This window comes from Etheostoma cragini, chromosome 8 (genome assembly GCF_013103735.1).
Source record: "Etheostoma cragini isolate CJK2018 chromosome 8, CSU_Ecrag_1.0, whole genome shotgun sequence".
Lineage (NCBI taxonomy): Eukaryota > Metazoa > Chordata > Actinopteri > Perciformes > Percidae > Etheostoma > Etheostoma cragini.
This window is the reverse complement of record NC_048414.1, coordinates 26916168-26943342: the sequence shown is the minus strand read 5'-3', so window position 1 is coordinate 26943342 and position 27175 is coordinate 26916168. Positions and strand designations below refer to the sequence as shown.

At 41.3% G+C, this 27175-nt stretch overlaps 1 protein-coding gene across 10 annotated transcripts in view; it reads right to left on the bottom strand.

The window, feature by feature from the left end:
- Nucleotides 1-4863: 4863 nt before the first annotated feature.
- Nucleotides 4864-27175, bottom strand: part of osbpl5 (oxysterol binding protein-like 5) — a 52039-nt gene continuing 29727 nt past the window's right edge. For 3 of the 10 annotated variants that reach the window (XM_034878486.1, XM_034878482.1, XM_034878484.1), the window contains 21 exons: nucleotides 24533-24688; nucleotides 24214-24281; nucleotides 22924-23004; nucleotides 22488-22589; nucleotides 21201-21404; nucleotides 20442-20526; nucleotides 19928-20090; nucleotides 15727-15940; nucleotides 14092-14276; nucleotides 13166-13247; nucleotides 12036-12134; nucleotides 11746-11842; nucleotides 11431-11529; nucleotides 9844-9941; nucleotides 9605-9694; nucleotides 8763-8899; nucleotides 8263-8442; nucleotides 7455-7584; nucleotides 7054-7168; nucleotides 6861-6963; nucleotides 4864-6638 (listed from right to left, as the gene is read on the bottom strand). In XM_034878486.1, the coding sequence (XP_034734377.1) occupies nucleotides 6503-6638; nucleotides 6861-6963; nucleotides 7054-7168; nucleotides 7455-7584; nucleotides 8263-8442; nucleotides 8763-8899; nucleotides 9605-9694; nucleotides 9844-9941; nucleotides 11431-11529; nucleotides 11746-11842; nucleotides 12036-12134; nucleotides 13166-13247; nucleotides 14092-14276; nucleotides 15727-15940; nucleotides 19928-20090; nucleotides 20442-20526; nucleotides 21201-21404; nucleotides 22488-22589; nucleotides 22924-23004; nucleotides 24214-24281; nucleotides 24533-24668 (2604 nt within the window). In that variant the 5' untranslated portion in view covers nucleotides 24669-24688 and the 3' untranslated portion in view covers nucleotides 4864-6502. Of the gene's footprint in view, nucleotides 6639-6860; nucleotides 6964-7053; nucleotides 7169-7454; nucleotides 7585-8262; nucleotides 8443-8762; nucleotides 8900-9604; nucleotides 9695-9843; nucleotides 9942-11430; nucleotides 11530-11745; nucleotides 11843-12035; nucleotides 12135-13165; nucleotides 13248-14091; nucleotides 14277-15726; nucleotides 15941-19927; nucleotides 20091-20441; nucleotides 20527-21200; nucleotides 21405-22487; nucleotides 22590-22923; nucleotides 23005-24213; nucleotides 24285-24531; nucleotides 24689-24889; nucleotides 25042-26136; nucleotides 26294-26528; nucleotides 26614-27175 lie in introns of those variants that run through there. The other 7 variants (XM_034878490.1, XM_034878488.1, XM_034878489.1 and 4 more) reach the window with 5 other exon arrangements.

Here is a 27175-nt window from a genome sequence, read left to right as displayed (position 1 = left end):
TGATTGATGTGAATTGTCCTTATAAAAGCACCTTTATTATGTCAAACATGTTGTGTGTTGCACGAAATGTTAATTTGTGGTTTTACGAGGGCTTATGTTCCGGTCCGGACTATTTCTTGGCCCAGCAGACTCACTTTTCGGAGCCTCAATGTGTCATCAGTACACTTTGTATATATATAACACTTCATAAATATATATTTGTATCTTTAACTAATTCAGTACATTGTGTTAATTGATGAGCTTGTAGGCGGACGTTGTTTCAGAGCCAAGCTAGCTGTTTCCCTTCTTTGTGCTTAGCTAAGCTAACTATTGCTAAGCTAACCACATGTTAGACAAGAACGCGAACAAACTTATTTCTCAAAATGTTGAACTGTTCCTTTAAATTGTCAGCAGTGAGACATAACTTTCCCCTGGGCGTGTGAGAATCATTTCGACTGAGAAAGGAACCGTTTGAAAAATAAATTTAGTCTGGTTGATGTCATATTCCTCCACTTCCATCTGACTCAGTGTAATGTTCCCCTCATTGCTTTCATTGGTGCTGGCAGTGTGTATATACTGGGTTTACACACACCACCCATTGCCAGGCCAAGTATATACAGTATACACCGACCGACACACATGGAGGCAGACAAAGAGGGATCCAGGGCAGGGAAACTGTTACAAACTCAGTCCCACACTTTGAAAGAACCCCCCTTTGATGGACTTCTTACTGCCTGGAAAGTAAACACACCCGCACTCTCCAATGGGCTAATTTGGACCGCCCCACACATACAGTCGCACAACACAATGGTCCAGTGTGCACCCACTCAGACCATCCAGCTAACGCTGGAGCATAGAAACCCACCACTGGGAGGGGGTTTACCACTTGATCTTTAACGTGCTTCCAATCGGCCCACTCTGCTGCTTCAATAGAAAACAATGTGACTATCTTAAGATTTGGGTAAGAAATGTGGCTTTGCTTATTTAGATCCATGGTTAGATCTGAGCTGTTCACTCAACGCAAGTATATCCATGGTGACACATTGAGAATTGTTATGTTGAGATTTGTTTTAGCCAATATCTGCAGGTTCAGAGGATAATTTAAAGCCATCTTAATTTACTAATTTGCTTTAAAGGTGACTTGAAGAAATAAAAATGTATTGTACAATGTGGCATTGCTGCAGGCTGTATCAATGTGTAATAATACATGGTTGGCAGGTTCTAATATTTAACTGTTTTCAGTGTTAGAAAGGGAGTTTAGGTCAGGTTATAATAATAATTCATACTGTTTATGGATCCCCAGTGGAGAAAACAATTTACGCAGTTTTGTTAGCTGAAATACACACTCACACACACATACCTACATGTGCAGATTAATCTCTGTTTAAACAAGCTTGACACTTGATATGCCGGGTATTCATCACACAAAGGCTTTCTCTGCAAAGTGGAAGGAAATGAGACTCCTTGGTGTTATTGTTCACATCATCTCACTCAGAAAGGAAGTGACAGGACTGGTACGAAGATATTTGCTTCCTGAATAACTCAATACACAATGATAAAATATCACATCTTTTCCCATGTGTCATCGCTTCTGGTTTCTTTGGCCCTCGTGTTGTCTTTCCATCCAAAATCAACACTTTTGTTGACGCTTTTAACAATGTTTTTGACTTTTTCTCAAGTTTTTGTCCCTTTTTTGACATTTTCAACACTACGTAACACTAACTTATTAACTTTAGTTTTGGTTATTTTGGGAATTTATGATCAATAAACCTCATTTAAAAAAAATTATACTTAATGTTTCAGTTAGAAAAGCAGAAATGACATGGTACTTGCCAAAGAGCGTTGTGTGGAATCAATCATGTTTTTTTGGGTTATTAAAAGGAACACTGATATAGGACAACGGGCGAATTTGACCCAAAGAGGGTTGAGAGAAAACTTGTGGTAACCTACAATTAACCCTTGTGTTGTCCTCTGGTCAAATTTGACCCGTTTTTATTTTTTTATTTTTAATATCAGGAACTTGGCTTTCTTTCAACAATGTTGCCAAAAAATGACATGGACGCCATACAATATTCTTTAAGATGAAGTCAATGATGACTTTCATTGAACTGAATTTTGTTTATATTAAACTGTATGGCATTTTAAAAAAGCGACCAAAACCTCGGAAAAAAATGACAAAAAAGAGACAAAAAGCGCTGAAAAAAATAGAAATTAAATGTTTTTGTATAATGTCATAAAAATTAAGTTTATGGATTATGAATTTAAAAAAAGAGTGTAGAAAAAAACAGCAAAAACATTGGAAAAAGCGCCAAAATATGATGGTTGATGGGAAGACAACACAAGGGTTATACACCAGTCAGTCTGAAGGCCTCGTGCATTGTGGAGAGGCTCCTAAACACAATCCGGGTTCCCCTCGCTGGGGCTTAAATCTGTGTGTGTGGCAGAGATGTTAATCCATGTGACGTCTACCAAGAGATTTTCACCTGCTCAGGTTTAACTCTCAGGCCTGTGAGAGGGCTTTGCAGATACTTTGTCAACCCCTCATCTCAATTCTCATGTAGTTTGCGCAAAAATATTGCCACCAATGTTGTTACGTCTTGTGTGTGAGCTACTGTTAGGATCTTGGTTGCATTTCGGGAAGGATTGTCACCTCTAGTTGCTTTCTATTTTTGACACAATGTTAACTACCCAATCGTAATTACCCAAAATAACACGATTGATTCCACACAACGCTCTATGGGGTGATTTTGAGGTGTTGTATTCAATTTTATAGCATTTGAAAAAAAAATTGAAGTGTTTTTAAAATAGTATTGAGTAAAAGTTGACATATTCCAGTCTGTGATTATCAACATACATTCCTTAAATTTAAGTCTAAATAGTTATTAATTTCTGCTTTTGTAACTCAAACATTAGGTATAACTTCCTATAAATGAGGTTTATTGGCCATAAATTCAAAAAATATTGATTATATACACTATAACAAATATACTTATACACTAAGTTATAAACTAAAGTTAATAACTTAGTGTTTCGTAGTGTTGAAAACGTCAAGAAAAAAGTGACAAACATGGGGAAAAAAGCATCAAATGTGTTGGAAAAAAGGACAAAAATGTATGAAAAACTTAAAAACATTGATGAAAAAGGTAAACAGAAGTGTTGATTTTCACAATACAAGGGTTAAAGTGCCCGTGCCCAGTATTTTCAGGTTCATAATTGTATTTTGAGGCTGTACCAATATAGGTTTACATGGTTTAATTTTGAAAAAACACCATTGTTTGTTGTACTGCACATTGCTGTAGCTCCTCTTTTCACCCTGTGTGTTAAGGTGTCTGTTTTAGCTACAGAGTGAGGCATCTCACTTCTGTTACTTGCTCATGGGACTACTAACCAGTCAGAAGCAGAGTAAGAGAGCGTGCCCTAACAGTGGTAAGGACTACTAGCCAGTCAGAAGCGGAGAATGAGGGCATGCTTTGACAGTGGTAAGGACTACTAGCCAGTCAGAAGCAGAGTATAAGGGCATGCCATACTAGCAGCTAGGCAAGCTGTTATAACGTGTGTTTGTCTCTGAAGTAAAGGCTGGAATAAATTAGAGGTGTTTGGAGCGGTTGGTGAACTGCGTGTTCTGTTGGAGGTGGGGGGGAGACTATATGGGAACTATAACCTGCACAAAAAAATGACACAACAAAGTAAAGGGAAAAAGCCAAAAAGCATAATATGTGCACTTTGAAAGTAGCATTTCCATAATAAAAACTCCATTAAAGGTGAAAGTCCTGCATTCAAAATCTCACTTGGGTAAGTGCATACAAGTACTTAAAATACCCACAGTAAAAGAACTGCAAATGTAAAGTGGCTATTCTCAACACTAAACTATTCTATTAATAAACCATAATAATTGATATATTAATATGTAAGTGGTACTTTAATATGGTCATTAGTCAAGTTGGAGCCAATTTGAACTACTTCCTAATAAAATATGTTATAGTAGTTTAATCTGTAACAATGGATCACACTTTTGTTTTGTGGGTAAAATATCAATTTGAAAAGTAACTATAGCTCTCAATTAAAGGTAGTTAAGTGAAAAGCACATTATTTCTCTTTGACATGCAGTGAACAAAAAGCATAAATGGAAATACTCAACTAAGTACCTCAAGATTGTACTCACGTACAGTAGTATTTGAGTACGTAGTTACACCTGGAGCTTGACTGCTGCAGTCTAGTTGTGTAAAGGGTACTGGTCACACACAGTACTTCAGGTACTTCTTTGGTTACCAGTCCCAGTTCACACACATCAACGTCTCCCTCTAGTGGAGAATATCTGCCTTCAAAGGACAGTATTTTCTAAATTAGTGTTTGCTGTTGTAAAGCCCAGTGGATACATTTTTTTTAACCCTTGTGTTGTCTTCCCACTGATCTGGATTTTTTTTAAATCAAGGTTTTGGTCATCTTTTTCAACTCTTTTGTGGCTTTCCCCCAATGTATTTGTCACTTTTGAAAATTTCAAAAGGCTCAAAAAAAGTCGACAAACGTTGAGTTTGTCAACTTTTTCTGAGCCTCTTGAAATTTTCATGGGTTTTTCCCCACATTTTGAAAACTTTCTTCTTTACATTCTCACTTTTTTGAGATCTTCAGTTCTTCTACCAATTGTTTTTTCTTCAAATGCTATAAAATTGACCAAAAAAACACCCAAATTCAATGAAAGTAGTGAACTGATTATTTATTTAAGTTGTGAGGAGTGTTGTTGGGAGTTATCCACATTACTTTATGGACAATTTGTTTGAAAGAAACCCAAATTTGTGATATAGAAACTTTTGGAAAGGGGTCCAATTTGACCCAAAGACAACAGGAGGGTTAATACAAGACATAAACGACAACCGAGGCCAGTGACAGGGTTAAAATGTTTTACTGTAGTGCTACAGTACGCAACATGTATGAATGAAAACATCGGACAACATCTTGTTCTCGTTTCTTTCCATATGACGAAAATATCTGGCATGTAGAATCCCCACAACATGGCAGTAGAGTAGAAAACAGGAAAAGAATGAAAAGAACAAATTAAGGTGTAAATAAAAGCATTCAAAGAGTCGACCTCCTTCTTGTGCTCTCCGACTTTCTCCCATTGGGTAGATCAGTGTACTGGCAATGGAGACTGAAATTGAAGGGTTAAAAACCAAGATCACAGATCTGGCTTTGTATAGCACAACCTTAATGGCTTACTTGCACACGTGTGCTCCCTCACACTGACACACAGACACACACAAACTCACATACATACATACATACACAAAAATGACAAATCCACCCTGGGAGAGCGATTGTCGCCCCTGGTCTCCGTCCTCCAAGCTGAATTAGATTAGGAAAGTCAAGGTTAATCACCCAATAAATACATTCTGAAATCTCTTTTTGAAAACGCAGACCTCCAGACAAATATATACAACTTGATTAAAAGAAGAAAAAAAAACCTCACTTCTAAGTGTTTACGTGTTAAAACAGTCACTTGAACGTGGTGTGGACCAAGATGGACACATGAACTCCTTCTTTTAGGCCGTAGTTTCCTCTCTCTCTTTTACCCCCCCCCCCCACACGCTGCTTCTCTATGTAACTGATTGTACACACTAGTGTTGTGGTCTAGACCAAGGAGCAGTGCTATGCTATTATCCCTTCTGTTACAGCACTACAGGCACACAAATACAAAGACACTCTGTTTGGCTCTCTGCCCCTCCTCCTTCCCATTATCCTTCCTCCCTATGTGTCACTACAAACACACACAGTGCTCCCTGTAAACGAGTACTCTGTCCTTTCGGATTATAAATACTGTTTTGGTAAAATTATCATCATCAAAAGACAGAGTGTATTTGAGTGTACATTGATACAAAACAGACAGAATTGCACTGTTGGAAGATATTCCTTCTTAGTTTGCACTGTTTTTCTTCTTCTTCTTTTTTTGGCTTCAGCGTTAAGGCCCAAATCTGGAGAGAAAGGGGAGTAGGAGAAGTCCAAGCGGAGATCTCCCTGCACCCTTAGGGCCTACTGTACTGTAGGTACGGACAACACACACAGGCAGGCACACTGACAGATAAACAGTATTGCAGGGCAATATAAAAAGATACTAAGGAATGGTGAAACATCCTCTTTGTCATTTCTCTTTTTGTAAAATCATTCTTCATCATACATTTCATCTTTTTATTCAAAATCGTTTTAGCCATGCTCGTCTTCCCGTCTCTCCTTTCCTGTCCAAAGTGCGTGGGTGCCGGCGCTGACTCAGTCTGGCTACACTAGGTGGTGCTGTTCCTCTCTGCAGATGACTGACAGGCGGTGGCTGTGGCTGTGTTTATTGCTTTCATGTCCAGTGCTGCTCCCCTCACAGAAAAAACAGCGGGATAAAGTTGCCCTCCGAACACTGATCTGAGGTCTCTGCCCTAATCTGACGATTGGAGTCTGTGCTTCTTTTTTTTTTTCTTTTTGGGTGGGGAGGGATCGGATGCTAGATCAGTGCCGGAGGGAAACTCCTCCCTGAGGAGCGGGCTCAGGTGAAGACGTAGTTGAGGAGGAGCTGGGAGAGGAGCAGGACACAAAGGATGAGACAGTGACGGCCTGTTAGCGACACGCCGTCGTCCGTCGCCCTCTGACGAGTCAGCTGACGACTCAGAGCCGCCAGGTTCCTACGGGGGAGAGAGACGGGTTAACAATCAGCAGAAGTTAAGTCTAAACAATCTAGAACGATCACATACAAACACAAAAGTCTGTACTACAACAGAAAACAGATTTCTTAAAGGGGGAGCCTGGCTACTGATACCATTTTGTATACATCCAATAGCATCCATCATGCTGCCCCAATTCCCTCAACAAAAGTGTGTGTGCATGTATATGTGTGTTATTTTCACCGCTGGATATCCTGTTGTGTCTTCTGTATGGACGTGATGGAGGCCTCCATCAAGGCGATGTCCTTCACCTCTTTATTGCACCGTGCACACTGGTTTGAGAAACCTGGGCACATTACAGACAAGAATAATAGACTATTGTCTCACAGTTTAAGATTTTGTTAGTTTTGAGTATGTGTGTGTGTGTGTGTCACACCTTCATTGTCTGAGGACTCGTGTGTGGGTTCTGGTGTGGTGCTGCTGCTCTCAGTGTTCTGGCTGCAGCTGGATGGCTGACTACTGGCCTTTCTTCGTTTCCCATTCATCTCAGCCTGGCAGGGGGCAGAAGAGTCTTAAGTGTAAGTTATTTATACTTCACTGCAGACAAATTGACAATAAAATGCTAGCAGACGCAGCAAAGATTGGGTGTAACTGTATTGGCATCACTGCAGCGAATAATAAGTGAGAACGGGGCTGGTCATGTTTGTCAGGGATTTTTGATGCACTGACCAGACAAGAAGCAGTGCAGCTTTCCTTTGGATGAAATGCCACTGACACACCCTTTGATAGTAGATCAAGATAGCTCTAGTTTGGAGGTGTGTGATTGGTCGGGCTAACCTTTTGTTGGCTGGCCCAGCTGTGGCTGTAGGAGAGTCCGTTGTGTCGCCTCTGGCTTTTCTCGTGCGTCTGAACCACGCCTTCCTTCTCAAACTGGACCAGACAGCGCTCCGGGTCCCACGGCCGCGTGCTGCCAAACACGACAATGTGATAAGCTGTGGATGCAGTCATTTAAATCTCAACATCTTAATAATTTCTATGTGTTTTCCTCTTATTTCTTTAAAGTTTAATCCTTGTTAGGATGACCTAGAATCTACACTAATACACGGGGAACAGTGTGTGCCACGTCCATTGTTCTATTTGATTGGTATGAGTAGGCTTGGGTGTCATTTTTCCGATTCCAGTGCTAAAGCAATAGTTATAAAACGGTGCCTGTGTTGATACTTTTTAAAAAGGTGTAGCCATATGGTGCAAATGACTTAAATGATTTATTATAAATCTAACCTATTTCCCCAGTAAATTGCTGTTTAACAACAAAAACAACCACCAGATGGTACAGTCACGCTTTACACCTTTTAACGTTAGCTCTGAGCATTTTAACTGGGTTTAATTATGCTGCTAACTGACAGTAGACTAACGTCAACTGCTGTCAAGTGTAGTGTTAACTAGCGCCACGTGCAGCGATGCTTCTGTCGCCTGGAACATTCGTTTCGGAGCACCAAAGATCAGCGCAGACACTTAGGTGGCACCAAAATGAGACGCTGAAATCCGCGTTGGTCTTTCGGTCCAGTATATATTGGTTGTTTAGGCATTGGTGCCATATTGGCAACGGGTTTCGGTACCTAACCCTACGTATTAGTGCTCATACTCCATGTGCCTGTAGGTCCACTCGCAGGTGACTGGGTCCTGATGGAAAAGCGTGGAGGTCCAGGGTTTGTCGCCTCTCTCCCTGGCCTCCGCCCGCTGAGCTTCCTCCAGCACAAACTTCTCCTGGGTGGCCCGCAGCTGGTCCCGGTCCATGATGGCACTGGTCACATGCTGCCACAGTCTTTGAAAAGCATATTAAAATAGCATGAACACAAGGCATGCATGTTGTACATATAAGTGTCATTGAAGTCAGCAGTAGTTTTGTCATTGTCTATTTTACCTTGTCAAGCAAAGATGTAGCTATGGCTAATACCCCTTCTAAAGGCTGCATTTAATTGAGGTGTCTGTGAGAGAGCACTGGTATTGTGAATGTTGACATACTGACCCACCTAAATGTGTAAAAGTATGCCAGTGTTTTACCTGCAAAATGCATTCTACAAGTTTGTAGTGTTGTTTTACAAACGTATGATTTAACTTGGGAAATAAGCATCAGTGATTTACCGTTCAGACTCAGACTCTCCCTGCTGGTCTGTTTGGACCACTTGTCTTTTGAGGCGTCTGCTGCGAATGTCTGAGGTCGGGTTCCACAGCGTCTCCTGCTGGCCCGAGCGCTTCTCATTAATGAACACCTCACTGTCCTGAAAACAGCAAAGGCAACACAACGTTCAGTCCCACACCGCTGGAAAAAACGGCACAATATCTTTGGTTTGTGATAACGATTTCCAGAACGTCGATTTTTAAACCTCTCGATGCTTTTTCATATTGTTCAGCCCGCCGTGAGAGCCCTTGCTCTCACTGCTGCTCCTAAGTGCTTTAACCCTCCTGTTGTCCTCGGGTCAAAGTTGACCCATTTTCAAAAAGTTAATAATATCAGAAATTCAAAACAACAAAAAGCAACACGGATGGTTGTCTACAAAGCTCTATACAAGTAAAACGATCAGTTCTCTACTTTAATTTAATTCTGGAGTTTTATTTAATTTTACTGCATTTGAAAAAAAGACGATGAAAAAAAGCTTTAAAAATGTCAGAAAAAGCATTAAAAAATGCAGGAAAAAGTCCACAGAAATGTACTGTATATAAACATCCGAAAAAGTGACAGAAAAACTTGGATAAAAGTGACTTGGACGTCAAAATGTTGACTCAGAAAAACAAAAAGTTGCATGGTCGACAGGAAGACAACACAAGGATTAATTATTAATTCAGACTCTAACTACTACAGAGAATCACGGAACACTGAGTGGCAATGAGGGAGTGGCAGAGAAAGATTGTAAAGGATTAATTTAAGAGGGAGATTGAGACTGCAAGTGGGGTCAAAGGGATAAAAACTAGATAAAAGCTCTCACCCAGTGTCCATCAACGGTGGCCAGTAGCTCCTCTCCCACATAGATCTTCCCGCTGATCTGATTCACAGAGCAGGAGCCTCCTAGGAAAGGCTACAGTCAAAGTGTAAACACCATTAATAAAACTGCCGTTATCCCAGATTATACAGCGTTTCAATTGCTGACTAGTCAAGCAACTGTTACAGCGTAGGAAAAAGTGACTAGTAACTAAGAATATGATGCAAACTTGTTCAAAGATATACCTTGAGTTTAAACTCCAGCTCTGTGAAACATTTGGTTTTCTCACACTCAATGGTGACCTTCCCGCCCAGCTCTAGTGTCATGGTGCCGTACAGGATACCTACAGGAGGTACAGATACAGTGTGACAGCATCAGATCAACAGCACATCAATGAACACAACGTTAGGGATATCATTTATGATCTAGGCACTTGCAGTGAACACAGTCCTTGACTTGACTGTGCGACAAGATGAAGACGGTGATTTACAATGCACCCATATACTGTACACTCAGAGAATGAATGGAAACCCGACCCAACCTCGATTCCACCCATCACCCATCTCTAATCTTGTCCTTCTGCCATGTGAGAGTTCATGTTCTGAGTGCTATTTTATTTCCAGTAGCTCAGCCACATTGGCTAAGACGGATAGCTGCAAAGGGTACAACACACACCCCTGCACATGATTGGTCACAGAAGACCGATTTTATCGTTACTGTGGAAGATGAGCTTGTGTGTTGACCTCATGCACCGTAGCTATGTTTGCTAACTCAAGGGTGACATTGAGGAGCTTAGCAACAGCTAAATTAGGGTGAGACAGGAAGTACATAATAAAATCATCCAAAAGTGAAGTTGGAAAAAGGTTATAAATTGCAACATATTGCAGAATATTGCAGTATGTTTAAAAACGCAATAATATTGTTTCGTGGCCTAAGTATCGTGATGATTTTGTATCATGAGGCCTCTGGTGATTCCCACCACTAGTAGTTGTGTATGTCAAACAGAAGAAAATACACTTTAAGCGTTTTTAAAGTATGCATCAGGTGGTGTTCAGCACGAGCTGTTAAAAAAATAATAATAAAAAGCCGTCACACAGCCGGTGTAGACATCTGTATTGAATAAAGTAGGAAAGCATTTGTTTTATCAAACTATTTTCTGAGTTAAATTTATGCTCAACTGCTGTGTAAAAACTTTACATTCTTTCATGTGATGGTAAGAATGACAGGTGTATTAAACTGAACCGAGATATCAACATCCTAAATTGTTAAACAAATTCAAAGGATTTATATCAACTGATGAGTAGTACCTGGGGCCTCTTTAGATGCAAGGTTAATGTTTGGAGAGTTTGTGGTAGTACAATACTACCAATTTTATCAAGCACGTCTAAAAGCACCATGCAAATTCAATACATCACATTCATGTTGTTTTGTCTTAGTTAGGGAAATAATGTTTAGTTAGGAAAGTCTGGTGCCTTTAGTCTTTTCCACATGGTGGAACAAAGGTATAAGGGAAGGGGTAGAGTTTAGTAGTAATAGTAGTTTAGTAGTAATTCAACAATGGTATCGGATTGGTAACGGGTATCGACAGATACACAAAGCCCAGGCATCGGTATTGGCACTGAAAAAGTCGGATCGGTACATCCCTAGTAATTAGCTGGCAGATGGATTCAACAGTATTCAATGGGACAGTGAAGCTGACGGTTACGTTTGAAAATTATTGCATTGTTAACATAGCAGGATTAATATGGACACCAGAACCAAAAAGGACCCTTTGTCCCTCTTTAGAGTGTCTTAACAATTTATGGCAATAAAAACCTCTAAACCTCCGTTACCTTTGCAGTGAGCGTACGGCATTGTGATGACATACTCCTCATCCCTGCCCAGGAAGAGCAGCCTGGCTTTGCCATCCAGAATAGCTGACAGAGAGTTACCTACAACGGAGAAGGCAACTTGATTAAAAACACAATAACCAATTGTCCTTGTAGATCCGCCTTAAAAAGCTTATACGGACAATCATTTGTTCCGCCACAAACCAAAAAAGATATCCGGTGACCACATTGTTGTGTCCTTGCATGACTTAAAATATGTGTGTGAATGTGTATTTGTCACATTAGACAAAAGATTACATATTGTATTATGCTGTGTACCATAGAACTTGGATTTGGCCAGGATGCTTCCACTGATAGAAAAACCATCCTTTCTATTGCAGACATAAAAGGCAGAGATGGGCGGATGGTGTGACACCTATCAGAGGAGAGAGCGAGAGAGAGAGACATTTGAGAAGCAGTGAAAGGAAAGGAGGTATCAGATACCACCTGGCAAGTATTCATTTTACACTTTACACATTGTTGCATTTCACAGGTTCGTGCTCTGTGAGTTTGCAGAATTGTGCAAAATATATCGGACGAAAGGATGAATCGTGTCTATCTGGTTTCACCTGTTCCGCTATGTAGAAAGTGCAGCTGTCGGTTTGAGGATGGAGCCAGCAGCAGCGAAACCTTTCCCCCAGGATTGGGTTGTAAGGCTTCTTCAGACCCTGGGAAATGCAAACACATACATACACATTGGTATTTATGTAAGCATCTTCTTAGACAAGGACACTTAGCCAATGCCCAATGGTGAGGACCAAGTACAATGAAGATGATTACTGGATCAAACTGGCCTCACCAATGACATTTCAACAGTTAAGTTACAGAAAATAAGGCATGGAACATGTCACCACTTGTCTGGACTCCAGGCAGAAAACCCTACAGTAGATTTCCTTATATTGATTACAGATTACAGAGGTTAACAGGTTTCTACCCGTTTATATCAAGGGAGCCTCCTAGGCGGTCAGCCCAAAAAGTGTTGAGCAAGCCTAGATTAATCTACAGGCTGGTTCATGTTGGGTGTTTTGTTGCCCCTGAGGAAATACATTCATACCGATTGGAAACAAGTGGGAAGTGCCTCCTGACGATTTTACTGCAGAAATTGACCCAGGGCAGTCATTTGTCGAGCGGCCAAGAAATACAGTGTCACCGAATGTCATGTTAGAAGGTGGTGAGAGCAAAAAAAGAGCAGTCTGAAAAATGCTTAAACTCTCCCAGTGCTCCAAAAGCTACCAAGAGTCAGACAGGAGAGTGTGTGACTGAGAGCTGTTCGGGTTCATTCACACTAGATCAACCTGTCCGGCGATTCGCGAAGAGTTGTGCAACTTTGCGCCGCAGTTTTTCCCGCACCACCCTGCGGGCATAACTGCTGCCACCTAAATCCAGTACACCCTTTCAGAATGATTGCCTGAGGAGTGCTTAGGTCCATGTAAACACAGCCTTAATCAGTTAAAAGCATTGGCAATCACCCAACGGCTGAATCCTCTTGCTGATCTTTGACATGGAAAAATGGCATTTGACAGACAACTAAGCTATAGTTATTTGTGTTTACTATATTTTGTATTACTAAAGAGTTAATTTGAAAAATGAGTCAACTATAAAAATGCTATAGATGTGTCCTTATCTTTAAAAAGTCATAACAGGTGTTGTATTTTATAATCGAGGTTGCCATCTGGTGTAATAGTGAAAGAAATCTTACCTTAGGCTTCTTGTAGAAGCCAGACAAGTACCATCTCAAAACCTGCTTGATCCGACCGTATGCACTCTCCTCCAGGGCAGCTCTGTGGCAGGAAAGATGTCAAAGGAGACGGACACGATCACAACAAGAAAAGCAGACAGATAACAGTACCAGCCTTTGTCTGACTTTGAAGGAAAATACTAAAATGTGCACACTCTTATGGACCGACGGACACACGTACGAGCGCTAGGGTTGTGCCGATGGACAATATCATCATGATGGAGAGCCAACGTAACACCACTTGCCCCCCCTGTCAGGAAGACACTAATCCTAGTCGCGGGCAATGGACAGTGTGTACCCAAGTATGTCCCCAAAGTGTCCCTCAGAACATCAGACTGACTGCGTTTCTTATAGTCTTCTTTTCCTGCACCAGTCAGTTCATCAATTTCTGTGAAACATGGTTACCTGTGAAACAATTCCCTATTTGTAAGACACTTACTAGTTTTACACATACAGTACCAATCTATTCTCAGCTGTGGGATCTTGTTACCTCAAACTAAGCCTTCTGTGGAAGATCCCTAGAATAGAGGAAATACTGTTAAAAACCTACATGCTTAAATATTCCACCTATCAGCCTTGAGCAGACTGGATAGGCTGGATTTGACAGTCTCTCTCTCTCTCTCTCTCTCTCTCTCTCTTCCTGTCAGTAGTAGCTCACTCTACCTGTTTTTTTACATATCTTGCTGCACACTTAATTTCCTTTTTAAGGATAAATAAAGTTGAACTTGAACTTGGACTAGTAACGTAACAGCGCGCTGTAAGGTCATGCTCTGATGCTCTGCGCCTCGGCTTGGACACAGCGGTCTCGAGCGAGAGGGAAAAGGTGTTAACATGGAACACTGTCACAAAGCTTGACCAACAGTTGTGTGTGACTATAAGTTACTGACTGTGATAGCAGATCAGCGTGGTAGTAGTAGTCAGACAGCTTGTCCAGGAAAGAGCGAGGCTCCAGGATGAAGGTGGGCAGCACCACTTTGGACAGGTCCATGCCCGGCCGCAGCTGCTTCAGCAGGGTCCAGATCAGACCCTTGTTCTCCTCTGAGACAGTCTCCACCTGGGAGGCCTCCCCAGCCTGAAATAACACATACATACATTTTTTTTTTTTTAAACTCACACTGTAACCCGCACAAAATCAGGGAAAGCTCCCAACTATAGTCTCGTACTGCCTGGCGGGCTACACCAAGCGGCAACAACCGCCTGAAAAGTGAAGCCAGTGCTTGTAGCATGGGGCGACTCCACTGGCTCCAGAAAGAAGCCTGTTATGGGGGAAATCCCCGTACTTTCTGCCTGGATTTATCACCTCAACAAACAGTTTCCCTAATGAGTTGATGGCCTCAATAGTTAGTTTCAAGTCTTCTTTAATAGAGTAGGATGTTCAATTTGTAAATTATGATCCCATTTATTTTAAAATACACGATAAAGCAGGGGATGCTTTAGGGCCGTAGCTACACGCCGACTTGTCAATCAAAATACAGGCTTAGCAATGCGTATCCATGCCACTGTGTACATTTAAATAGCCATGAGCTTCTCTTCTCTTAATCTTTAACCTTGACTCTCTCACCGTGTGATTTCACTTTATCAAAGTTAAATGGAACGCTTAGGTTGCCAATAAATGTTTTGTTCAGTGTTCTGTTAGCTGATAACTTACAACAAAGTCTGCTGAATTTTCCAGCTCAGTGTATTGCTGTGTTCTGTGTTCACCTGCCAGTAAAACTCTGCTAAAACATTGGATTACTCTCGTCAGAAGGATTGAAAATCAGCAGCTTTCCCTTTTTAGGTGATTAGCCTATGGCAGCGCCATTGCAACCAAACACAACATCTGGTTTAAACGTGCCATTCTCCTCAGCTACAACCTTTTGTACAAATATGGTCCATCTGCCACCAAAATACCAAGAGGGCGATGCCCGAAATGCAAACTCCTGGCTTCAAAACGGCAGTCCACAAACCAGTTGGTGACGTCACCAATGCTACGTGCATTCTTTTTATACAGTCCATGGGCTAAAATACAGATACATTCTGAGACAGGGGAAAAACGCTCTGGGCTGTTTGCATTTTTTTTAAACCAATCACAATCGCCTTGGCCAGTTTTGGACGCAGTGATGGGGGCTCTGTAAAATGGTCTTGGGAAGGAACTTGTTTGGGTGGAACATTTTCACACATATTATTTATATTTCACCACAAATACTATAAAAGAAAGGTAACTTTTTACACAATAAAGTAACATGAGCTATTTAAATTGGCTAGATACATGGTTCCAACTTACCAGTGTATTGCCATGTGTACTTTGTCCACAGAAATCCCACTAATCGGTCCCAAATGTCCCAGTTAGATGGTAAATGCCGTAATCATATTCTTTGTAGATCTTTCCAATCATTCCACGAAAGAACCAATCAGGCCTGCCTTGTTGCACGAATTTTCTTTAAAAATGACACCCTGCGCCGCCAGATATTAGGCTTTTTTCTGGAAATGTACTTATATTGATCTATACTATAAATACTTTAGACATAAACTAAGCAACTCACCTCAGCCATCTCCTCTGTGCTCTGTTCTACATAGGCTGTGGCCTGTGGCCCGGGGGAAAGGTCGTCCGATTGGTCCATGTCGCTCTCCTCTGTTAGCCTTCCACCGTTCTCATTGGCCGTAGTGTCCCAGTCATCATGAGCCTCTCGCTCCGATTTGTCTGAAAAGCCGTCATGCTCCATGTGGTGATTGCCCAGCAGCGCAGTCTCATTTAACCTAACAGTAAGAGAGGAGAAGTGAACACCAAGGTTAGAATTTTATTAAGCGACCTTGATATTCCACCATTTTGTTACGACTGCATGTCCAGCTTTGACAAAGGTTTTCTGGAAACAAATTACAGATAAAAAAATCACAGGATTTAATGAGGTAGTAACCCTGTAAAAAAGGTGTGTGCTGATCTTTGACAGGTTGTATCTGAATAGATCTGAACTGGTATCATAAGTGGCTCTCAAAATAAATGCCAGCAAGTCATTACCAGGGATGATGTAAGCTGACTGTGATTAGACATTAAAGATGAGTAACGTCACACAGCAATACAACCATCTTGAGCAACTTGATTATACTTCAGTGCTTCAAGCTTTTAAGATTGCCTCTCCGGTAAGGTAAAGAATAAAGAACTCAAAATGGCACAGACTTCTGAAAGAAACAGAAATGAACCTTCACAGCTGTAAATGTGTATTGAATCTGTGATCAGATGGCCTCCTCCTCTTCTGGCTATGAGACTATCCACTATAAAATCCTGGCAGACCTAGAGGGCCTTATGGATTAAGTAAATCTGACCCGCCTGGTTGCCAGGACAACCAGACCACATCACCTCATTTCCCGGTTGGAATGCAATGAGGCCACACAGACAGGCTGAGAAATAACTTGTTGGAACTGGATTCTTTGCTTATTTCTCATTTTCTTAATGTGAATTTGCCAGTTGTGGAAAACCCAACCCTCAGATCTCAAGAACTAAGAGAAAAAGGTAGAAAAAAAGGGAAACACAGTGAGGAAAGTCATGCATTAACTTGTAAAAAGCCAAAGAAAGGAGAAGCGAGAATGAAAGAGGGAAGGGGGTAAATTGATTGCAAATAGGGAACATCATGTTACCAATTTTCCAGCCATTTTATAAGTCAGACAGCGGACATCTGTGCGTCACATTCAATGGGATTCACTAGCAGACACACACAGAAATTAAAGCACGTCTTCTAACAAATACAGTCAAATGTTAGAGCAGCGGTAGATAATTGTAGTGTGTCAGCTTTCAAAAGCATATTCAATGACGGGATTCTGCTCAAAGAACAATAAGACGGAGTTCAATTTTCAAAATGCCCTTAGGGCTCGACAGGCGGGAAGAGTCACATTCCTGCTCACTCTGTGTAACACTAACCAACCAGTTGTGTTATTCATTAACCCGAACACACCCTGGAACAGAGGCTGCTTTCCTTACCTCGAAGACATACAGCATGCAGACAAATTTTTCCTCAGGAATCAAAACACCACCGACGATGTTACCAGAAAATCCAAACACAGTCTGTCCTTTCCTCTTCTCCTCTGCTTTGCCTACAGTAGTGTTTTTAATCTAATGACTAAAAGGTGCAGTTTGTTTCCCCGACTCCAGCACACCTGCTTCCTGAATGTGTGTGTGATTGTGTGTGTGCAGATCCTGACTGTGTGCCAATGCATGCACGTGTGTTTGTGCGGGCTTGCAAATGCTGCGGTGTTGCTCTCTCTTTCTGGGGGGTGTTTGGTTCTCATTCTACATCATCTTCCTGCTCCTCTGTCAGTCATATGATCGTACGGGCTGCTCTGATTGGCTGGGAGAGGAGCAGGAGAGGAGGGAGAGCTGGGATGGATTGGCCAGAGGGAGGGTACAGCCATTAAGGAGAGGAGGAAGGGGGAGGGCCATGAAAATGGATGTCTAATGTAGAATGTAAACAGCACACTAACAGTGACGCACACTTTCAAAAGCACATGTGAAAATAACTATAGATAGGTACCAACATGTAAAAAGTTAGAAAGACACATTTCAATGTGTTATAGTTATGGGGCTTTTTTTTGTTACACAACTGTATTTTTGTCATCAGTTAACAGATTGCATGGACACACACACACACACACACACACAACACACACACACACAATCCACATTATTTGCTTCCCTTGTAATTTTCCTCATCACATTCATTTGGTTCCACATTCATTACAGGAACAACTAGTTGTTCTGCTTGCATTCACATTTCCTGTCAGCACTGTCACTATTTTGACAACAATCTCAACACTCTATACTAATTTTAAAAATCTGCTTTGAAAGAATGTTAAATATTCTTATAGAAAAAAATAAATGTCAGCATAATATCAAAGGCTTTTAAACCCTCAGCAGTTTGGAATACATTTCCATGCTGTTTAAAGACTCTTCTTTCCTTCTCAGATAATTATTTTTCTATGCAATGCACAGGAAGCAGATTTTAAAGTGCCAATATTATGCTAATTTTCAGGTTCATAATTGTATTTAGAGGTTATATCAGAATATGTTTACATGGTTTCATTTTTTCAGTGCCACTTTATACACCCAACAAAGCAAAGGTGGCTACCAGAAGTTCTGAGGTTCAAATGCATAAAAGGTGAATACATGATAGGCACAAACTAGGGCAACATCATACTATGATTACACTGTTCCAGCCCAACAGAATAGAATCACACTGAGCCCATGTAATCATATGCTGCCATCAATTAAAAACGACTAATCTCTCGCTCTCTACCTCTCTCTCTATGCATCACACCCACACAAACGCATGAACAGACATACAGTTTATATACACCTAACTAACTACCTTAATGGCCATAATTAATGACCCGTGTGGTACAGCTTTGCCAATAAAGCAAAATAAAACAGTGACAGGCTAATTTTGGCAGAAGTGTATTACACTGGGATTTGCATAGTGATGGATTTTGAGGTTAAGTTAGCTACAATAAGCAGAGTGGCTACAGTAACTACCGCCCACAAGATGACAAGATCACATGGTTTTCAACAACGGTTCAAAGCTTGTTGCCTGGGGTAACTGGGCAAACATTCTAGTCAAGCCATGAAGATGATTATTAATAGCAGGATCACCTATTTTTCCTTCATGCTGTCCCTGTCTTTGTGGTTGATCTCACGGCATCACACTTTTTACTGCATATAAATGAGCGTCTTGATTATGTGTATACAGTACCTGCATCTAACAAGTGGTTAGGGAAAAACAGAGTAATGTTTACATGAATTAGTTTCTTAATGCAACCTACCTATAAATTCCAAGTACAAGCATGTATCGGAAGTATTTCCTGTGTAACTGTAAATTAAACACACTAGCAAACAGGGGTTAGTTCCCTGAGACCAGCTGTAAAAAGTGTTTATGTAAACACAAGATAAATGGTCTGGCACTGCATGATAAAAAGTTTAAAGGTGCCTTGCCACCGTTTTTACTAGCATTTTCTTTTTTAAAACATGTTAGGTCCATGTGTGTGTGTGTGTTATTTGGTGAATGTGAAGATGAACTGCTACCTCTTCTGTCAGCTCTAGCCACTGAAAAGAAATAAGAGGAGAAATCAGACCAATCACAAAAGCTGGTTAGTCTGACGTCACGTTGCTTGAGCTCAATACTATTCATGAGCTCGCTCAGTTTTGCTGGGTAAAGGATGCTGATAGCCAGGCTCTCATTGGATAGCTGTTAGCCAAACAGAGTCAAGCAGCTTAGCTCGTCGAATACTAATGAGAACGGTAACAAATGGAGCTGAGTCTTCCTGCAGGCTTTCCATACCACGCTAGAATGGCTTAAAAGAAGGTAGCCAAGGTAACCAAGGCATTATTTTTTCACAAAATGTTTTTCACAATAATTACCATAGTAATTAAATACATGTGGCAGGGCACAGATAAACCAACATTTTACTAGGATGGTGCACCCCGTTACTCTTCAGCTGTTATTCTAAATTGACCAGAAACCGCAGAGACTATATTTTAGAAATACCATCTGGAAATTTCTGACTACATAAATAAGACAGCATAAATGGGTTTGGCAGAAAACCAACGGTCTTGTGTGTGAATTGGCAAGCGCAACAACTTGGGAGTGTGATTACAGGAAACATAATTCACCCAATAACAACAACTAATAAATGTAAGATGGAGATAAATTATACGTGCAATGCTTTCAGTGTCTGCAGCTGTGTGAGTGTTGTACTTACTGTAGCAGCTCGGCATCAGTGAGTGCAGTAGACTGCAGCAGGTGGAGGATATGGGAGGACTCGGAAGACGTGCTGATGTCTCCTTCTTTCCCGCCTTTTGGTGTCAGCTTGGAGAGACTGGAGCAGCTGAGAGCCAGCTCCAAGGCATCCATCCAGCATCGCCCTGGAGAAAAGGATTTATTTTAGAGACGCCTTGAATGAATTCTGACATCTCTCCATTTGTGCATGAGTAGGTCCTGAGTATGTGTGTGTGTATTTCAGGCCTGTGTATAGTGATTTCTAACAAAAACAGAGTGTAAAGTGTAAGTAATCTCCCCATTGGGGATCAATAAACAGTATACATTTTTAAATTGATATTATTAAATTCTGCCCGTAAACACAGTTCATTAAAAGCGCTATAATTACTTGGGCTGCTGTACCCTGTCTGCACATCAATTTTAACGTCGGGCAATATTAAAGAAACTTAACCTAAGAATGTACAATTCCAAACAAAACAACCACACACAAGCCTAACCGTCAGACTCAGACGCCGCTCTGAAGATCAGGTAGTTGCTGGGTAGAGGCTGCGTGATGGAGCCAACGTTCTCTCCTTTGGGACCCTGAGCATATGGATGGAACGGTGAGTCACGCTTCACGCCACTTTATTCATGTTATATACCAGAATATTTACAGGGCTCTCTCATGGGCTATAAGCACAATAGAGCACTGAACTGGGTAACACGCACATAGACATCTAAACTATTGGGAGAATAAAAATAAAAGGTCAAATAAAAGCACAGACAAAACTAAATTAAAACTAAATGAAAAATGAACAGAAATTAAACCTAATTACAATTGCTTTTCTTTTAACCTTGCACTGCAAGTAAACCCCATTTTGAGTTGTTAAACCAAATTTGATGAAATACCCAAAACAATAAAGCCCCCCAAAAGAAACATTACAGCTTCAATGCTAGCTGGATAAACTCATGTATGGAAATTTGTTTCTAACTTGTAACTGTACATCAATTTGAATGGGCATTACTATTAGCCGCAGTGGCTTTTTATACTACCATTAGGAGGCACCAAAGTCAGTGTTTGTATAGACAAACCTCTTTTTGCATGTTGCAAAAAAGTAATTCAGACTTACATGATGCTACTACTGCTGAAAACAATGTAGAATTATCCTAGTGTTGATTGAACAGTTTTATCTAGATCTTGGCTGACGATGATCACTGGCGTCTTCTTGATAATCTGTTATTTATAAATTGCCAGTGATTTTACAAACTTGTCTGACCTTGACAGCCCAGATGGATTTATCCAGTGGGTGGTAGAGCTTAAAGCAGAAGCCGTCCTTTTTGGAGGGTCTCTCAATCAGCTTGCATGCGCTAAGCAGGATGGTTCCCACCCAGTGGTCCACTTTGGGGGTCTTATAGATCAAAAGGACTCCAGGCTTCAGGGCACACCACAGCTTGGTCCAACTCTTCAAAGAGCCACGGATCTAAAGAAGGACAAGGAATGGAATAGGAGGGCATTTTAGTATCAGAACATAATGGGAACACAAAAAGGGTGTGTACAGTGGTTTGAGAACGTTTACACACCCATGCTAAAGTTGATTAAAAAGAGGAAGAAAAAAAACTTTTTTAGAAATTGATCTTAATGCCTTAATTAAAGAAATTTAGGAAAATACAAACCTTTTACGGACACCAATTTTTTTATGAATGAATGAGGTAATATAACAAAAATACAGGGGGCATAAGTATAACATCCCCTACATCCCATAGAGGCAGGCACATTTTTATTATTAAAGGCCAGTTATTTCATGGATCCAGGATACTATGCATCCTGATAAAGTTCCCTTGGGCTTTGGAATTAAAATACCCCCCCCATCATCACAAACCCTTCCCCATACATAGAGATGGGCATGGGGAACTTTCCATTAGATCATCTCTTAATGCAAATCAAACCAGCTATTAAGCTAACTGAAAACTGACATAACACCATGCCAATCTCTGGGGGGTGGGGGGGGGGTGGGGGGGGGCATTCCAAATAACTGGCCTTTAAAAATAAAATGTTCCTGCCTCTATGGGAATTTAACATAGGGATGTGTATACTTATGGCCCCTGTATTTTAAAGAATACATTTATTTATTTACAATACATTATTCATTCACAAGGATAATTGGTGTCCTTAACAGGTTCGATTTTCCTAAGTTTTTCAATTAAGGAATTAAGATCAATTTCCAAAATTTGATTTTTATTCCTCTTTTGAGTCAACTTTAGCATGGCTGTGTAAACCTTCTCAAGCCATTGCAGAGTATATGGTTGTTGGTGTGATGTTATTGCACATAACAACAAAGTACAGGATTGAGATGGAAGGAGCAAAACAGGCTTTGCATTTTGTGAACTGAACATAAACATAAATTCCTTATGAGCTGCAGGTTAGTATCATTGTTACACAATTATTTGTAACAGGGAATGTTCAAATTAGGCGGATAATTTGCATTTGAATAGTGTGACTGCAGAGATATTAATATCCTGGGTGTCAAGGTAACCACTGTGTCTAAGAGACAACATCCCCACACCTTTAGCCAGTTGGACATAATGACAACACTGGGATCCTTTAGTGCGCTAAACAGTTCTTTAGCTGCCCGTTTCTTCTCTTGCCTGTAATTCTGCTTTTGGACCTGTGAAGCAGAAAATAAACAACAACACATGAATGAGTCATCGATCTCACGGATCAAAGGACTGATTCAAGAGTCCCAACACTAGGTGGAAGGAGAGTCAAACGAATGGTAGCAATCACACTGTTGTCTTTGGGTAGCATTGACATGACTCACTGTTAATCCGTTGACACATACAAAAGGGTACGTATTTAAAGTACACAGAAGGTTTGCAAACATTTATCTCACCAAGCTAAGACTCATATTGATACTGAAGAGCTGAATCCCATGCACTTCATACAATATTTCCACATTGCATAGTAATTGCATCTGTCTCAAGCAAGGAAGTGACATGTACCTTGAGAGACTCCTTCCGGGCCAGCTTCTCTGTGGGGGAGGGGCAGTCCTTCTCAACACCATTAAACATTCTGGACTCAGACTGGAGGAAGGAGGGAGGAGAGGAGAGAGTCAGTGAGGATTAAGCGGAGGGTAAAAAGAGATTTAACTTTTGCAACTTCTCTGTGTATTTTTATGTATCAAATCTAGATTAATAACCTATGATTAAAAATCACAATAGCATTTTAAACAAACTCTTGGGATCATAGCCCTATGAGGCGGACAACACACAGTTAGCTCTTGTGATGTACTGCCACAAGAGATAACTGACTTAACTCGCTTGGAAAGCACATGGTTTAATTGTTGCCGTTGCCATGTAGCTCATCTGATCAGCCACAAGTTTGTATGAAGCAGGCGGGTGGCCCATTCAGTCCCAAAGGCAACTTAGCAGGCAGTTGTGGTACTGTGACCACAAAGCAAACAACTTCCTTGTTTTAAACATCAAAGAGCATCAACTGTTTGATGGTCTCCACTCAGAATCTCAGTGGTAAATTGTACTGCGATTTCACTAAGATATGTAATTACATAACCACTTGTTCTGTACGGAGTAATCTAATATGACTCACAATATTTTTTTTGGTGAGCCCACACATGTGCCGTACTTAAAAGTGTAGTACACTGTTACAACCATGTGTAAATGACAACATGCAAGGATAAGGATGTGCTCAGTCTCCTTTCGTCCTTTAAGGGCTTTCAGGATGGAGGGGCAAAAGGCCAGAGACGCAGCTGCGCCTGTAAATTATTCCTCATATAAATAGGCGATATTGCGAGGTGAGGCAAAGCGACAAGAGGAGCGTAGACAAGATGAGATTACCTTGTTGCCAATGGAAACATTTATTGACCACACCTAATTAGTTTTACTAAAGAATGGAAACAGATTGTCAGGACTAATACAACACAGGCAGCACCAGGACAATGGAGGTCTGGATCCAATACATGGCTTGTTGTGCTAAAGACACAGTTCCCACAATGGCCCTGACATATCAATTCCCATAGCTTTTATAGGTGTTACATTTGTGCAGTTACATGACCTAAAAATGTTATTAATTCCTAATTTGTTAGTGCCAATAGTTATGGTTTCCATTTCAAAAGCACTGAATGTTTAAACCAAGGTGGTAATTAACTCATATATTTAATGAAAACAATTGTAGGTTGTTGTTCAGGTTGCTAACAATGCAAGCTAGCCTGTCACACAAAAGGAAAAGGGTAAGTTAGTTAGAGTGAGCTGCCCAATCAGGACCATTGTTCTTACCTTGCTGCCTGGTGATTGGGCAGGGCTAAGTTCATTACTCGGCATGGAGAGACCGTTCCCGTCTGTGTCTGGTGGGAACCCACAACACACAGTCACACACAAATGCACTCTGTAAATAAACCGGCTGACAGACAATTCAAGCGTGGCAGCGTCAGAAGCAGATAATGAGCAAGGCTGATGTATGTTGATTCTTATGGAATAAGTACAGTACAGCACAACATTGCTTCCATCAATACACACAGACTGGCCCCATCACTGACATGTCATGTTTGGTTATATTCCAATTTCATTTGACAGCTTTGATGTCTGGTCCTTTTACCTGGACTGAGGTTGTAGAGCTCGTCTTCTCCTCCATAAGACATGTTCCGGGTGAGAGTGCGGGGGTCAATTTTGGGCGGGGAGGTGGCGTTGGGGCACAGAGAAAACCTCCGATGGAACAAATTCTCCTCCTTCATCCTGACAACCTGCTCGTCCTCTGCAGGGGGAGAAGTCCAGAGGGAAGGGGACATTTGTAAAGGAAGAAGGAAACAGAGGAAAGGAAGAAAGAAAATTCTGATCAGATAAAAAATCTTAAGATTTTTTGCTTGCATTTGTTCATCTAATATTAGGATTTTAAAACAGTACAAGTGATTAACCCTGTGTTTTGTAGCTCTTCGTCTTTTGAATACAATCTTACTTGTTGTCTCTTCCTGCGTCACTAACTCTGAGCTCCTCAACCCTCACTCCTATTTGTGTATATCTATCTGTCTGTCTGGACCCCCGCCCCTTCTCTCATCTCTAACACTAACAAAGACCTACTGTACCAGAACATGTCAGCCTCTCAACATTATAGCACAGTGCGTGGCAGTGACAAGCAGTTCAGAACGCACAATGTCAGTGTGTACGACAGAGAGCGTGTCCCACCAAGTCCAGTCACTCTGTCTACAGAGACTCACTGTCCAAGAAAACCCCCACCACACTTCTCCCTGTTAGCCGGCATCAACCGGAATCAGTCCAGAAATTACTTTGCCTCCTAAATGCTGCTTCTCCAGACAGTCACTTGAATTAAATAAGGATCCCATAAACAAATGAGATGCGCATTTTAGCACACATAATGGGACAAATGCTACTACTGCAGATCTGGTCAGGATCAAACTGTGGCTCTGCAGTTTTATGCTTGTTCATTTGCAGCAGTGAGTGGATTAGTCATGTTTTTAGGCCACCATGCGCACATAAAAGAGACAAAGAAGATACACATCAGGACATTGTCTACAAGTCTGCATGTCTAGAGACAGAACTGTGTCAAGACTTTAAATTCTTAATGATACATTGACATGGCTGCAATCTCTTTCTCTCTCTCACTCATTCTCTCTCTCTCTCTCGTGCCTTGTTTTCTCCTCTACTGAGCTCTCTAGCTATTGACAAGTGGCAAACTATTCAAAGCATGTCATTAACAACTGCTGAGGGTCACGGCTGTTTCCAGACAGATTTAAACATTATGCTTGTTCAAACGAGTGGAGAGCTGATCACAGCAAACCGGAGCTGACGGTAAAACATTGAGGTTAATGGAGCGTAGCCGTTACCACCTGGGTCTGTCTGGACGGCCACACTGTTCTCTGCTCAAATCAATATGATCTTGTTCGTTTTCTTTCAATGCACAAACACGTACAGTAGACGAGACCCTCTGACTCCCAGCCTACAGAGGCGTCTCGCCCACAAGACCACAATTACAACATCCAAGAAGAGTGTGTTACATAAAAATTCATTCATAGAACATTTTCACAGCCTGATTCATCATTCAAATGTGATTACACTGGTGCATGAGGAAAGTGCTGGTGATTGGAAACCACATGTAGTGCTGGAGGAGTCCTGGCGGTTAACAACCTGTACCCTCCCTCTACAAATAGATATATGCAAATATTAAAAACACACAAGCACACTCACATCCGTCCGTAGACTTGTCACACCACTCCCGGCTTCCCTCCGTTTCACCCTGCCTCTGTGACTCATTCTCTCATTCTCCCAGCCTCCTGACTCCCTTCTCATTTTGGATCTTGCAATCACATCTGTGCATTTCTTCCTCTCGCCCTCTGCTCTTTTGTCCTTTCAAAGAAGCAGCTTATGACCAACCAAGATATGAAAGGGAAAAGGTATATTTATTCTTCCTGAAAAGGAGCCTTTTTGTCCTTGTGAAGCAAGTCTATAAATAGCATGCTGAAGCCTCAGTGCGCTGCAGGCTGCATGGAAAAGAGCATGAAGCTTTAGCATTACACAACAGTAAACAACAGGGCAAACTGTATCAGGACGGACACACATGGAGAATTAATACCACTTACAGTGCAGGCCCTAGGGCGGGTCAAGATGTGGGCAGACATGGAGACTGACTGGACAAACCAATCACAGCTGCAGGGCGGAGATTTGCTGGGAGAAAGACAGTGTGTGTGAGCACATTACACAGTCTAGACTAAGCATGGGCTGTGGAATCACACATGCTTCATGTGTCATTGTCTGTCAGTTGAGCCTGTATGGAGGCCATTCCAATAGGGCTTTGTGAGGTGCTTGTTGAATGACGTAAGCATAGAAAAATGTGTGTGTGGATGAGCATACGTGGCCGTGAGAGTGTGTGTGTGTGTGTGTGCCTTGCTGCTGCAGACTGAATGGAGGATTACACATGCACAGGATATAGCGCAAAAGGAGGGAGAAAATGCTCCTCTCCAATCCCAGCAACAGAGGAGGAGCGGGCCGCGCTGAGTAGGGCAGAACGATACCGTGATGTGCGCATGCGCGATAGTCACATCCCAGGACGCTGTGATGGTGACGCTAAAACTTTTTTGCTGCTTGTTCAAAAAACAAACTCTCATCATTCTCCTTTTACATCCTTATGACCGGCCGACCCTTCCCCTTTAAGACATACAGTGGGTACGGAAAGTATTCAGACCCCTTTAAATTTTTCACTCTTTGTTTCATTGCAGCCATTTTCCAA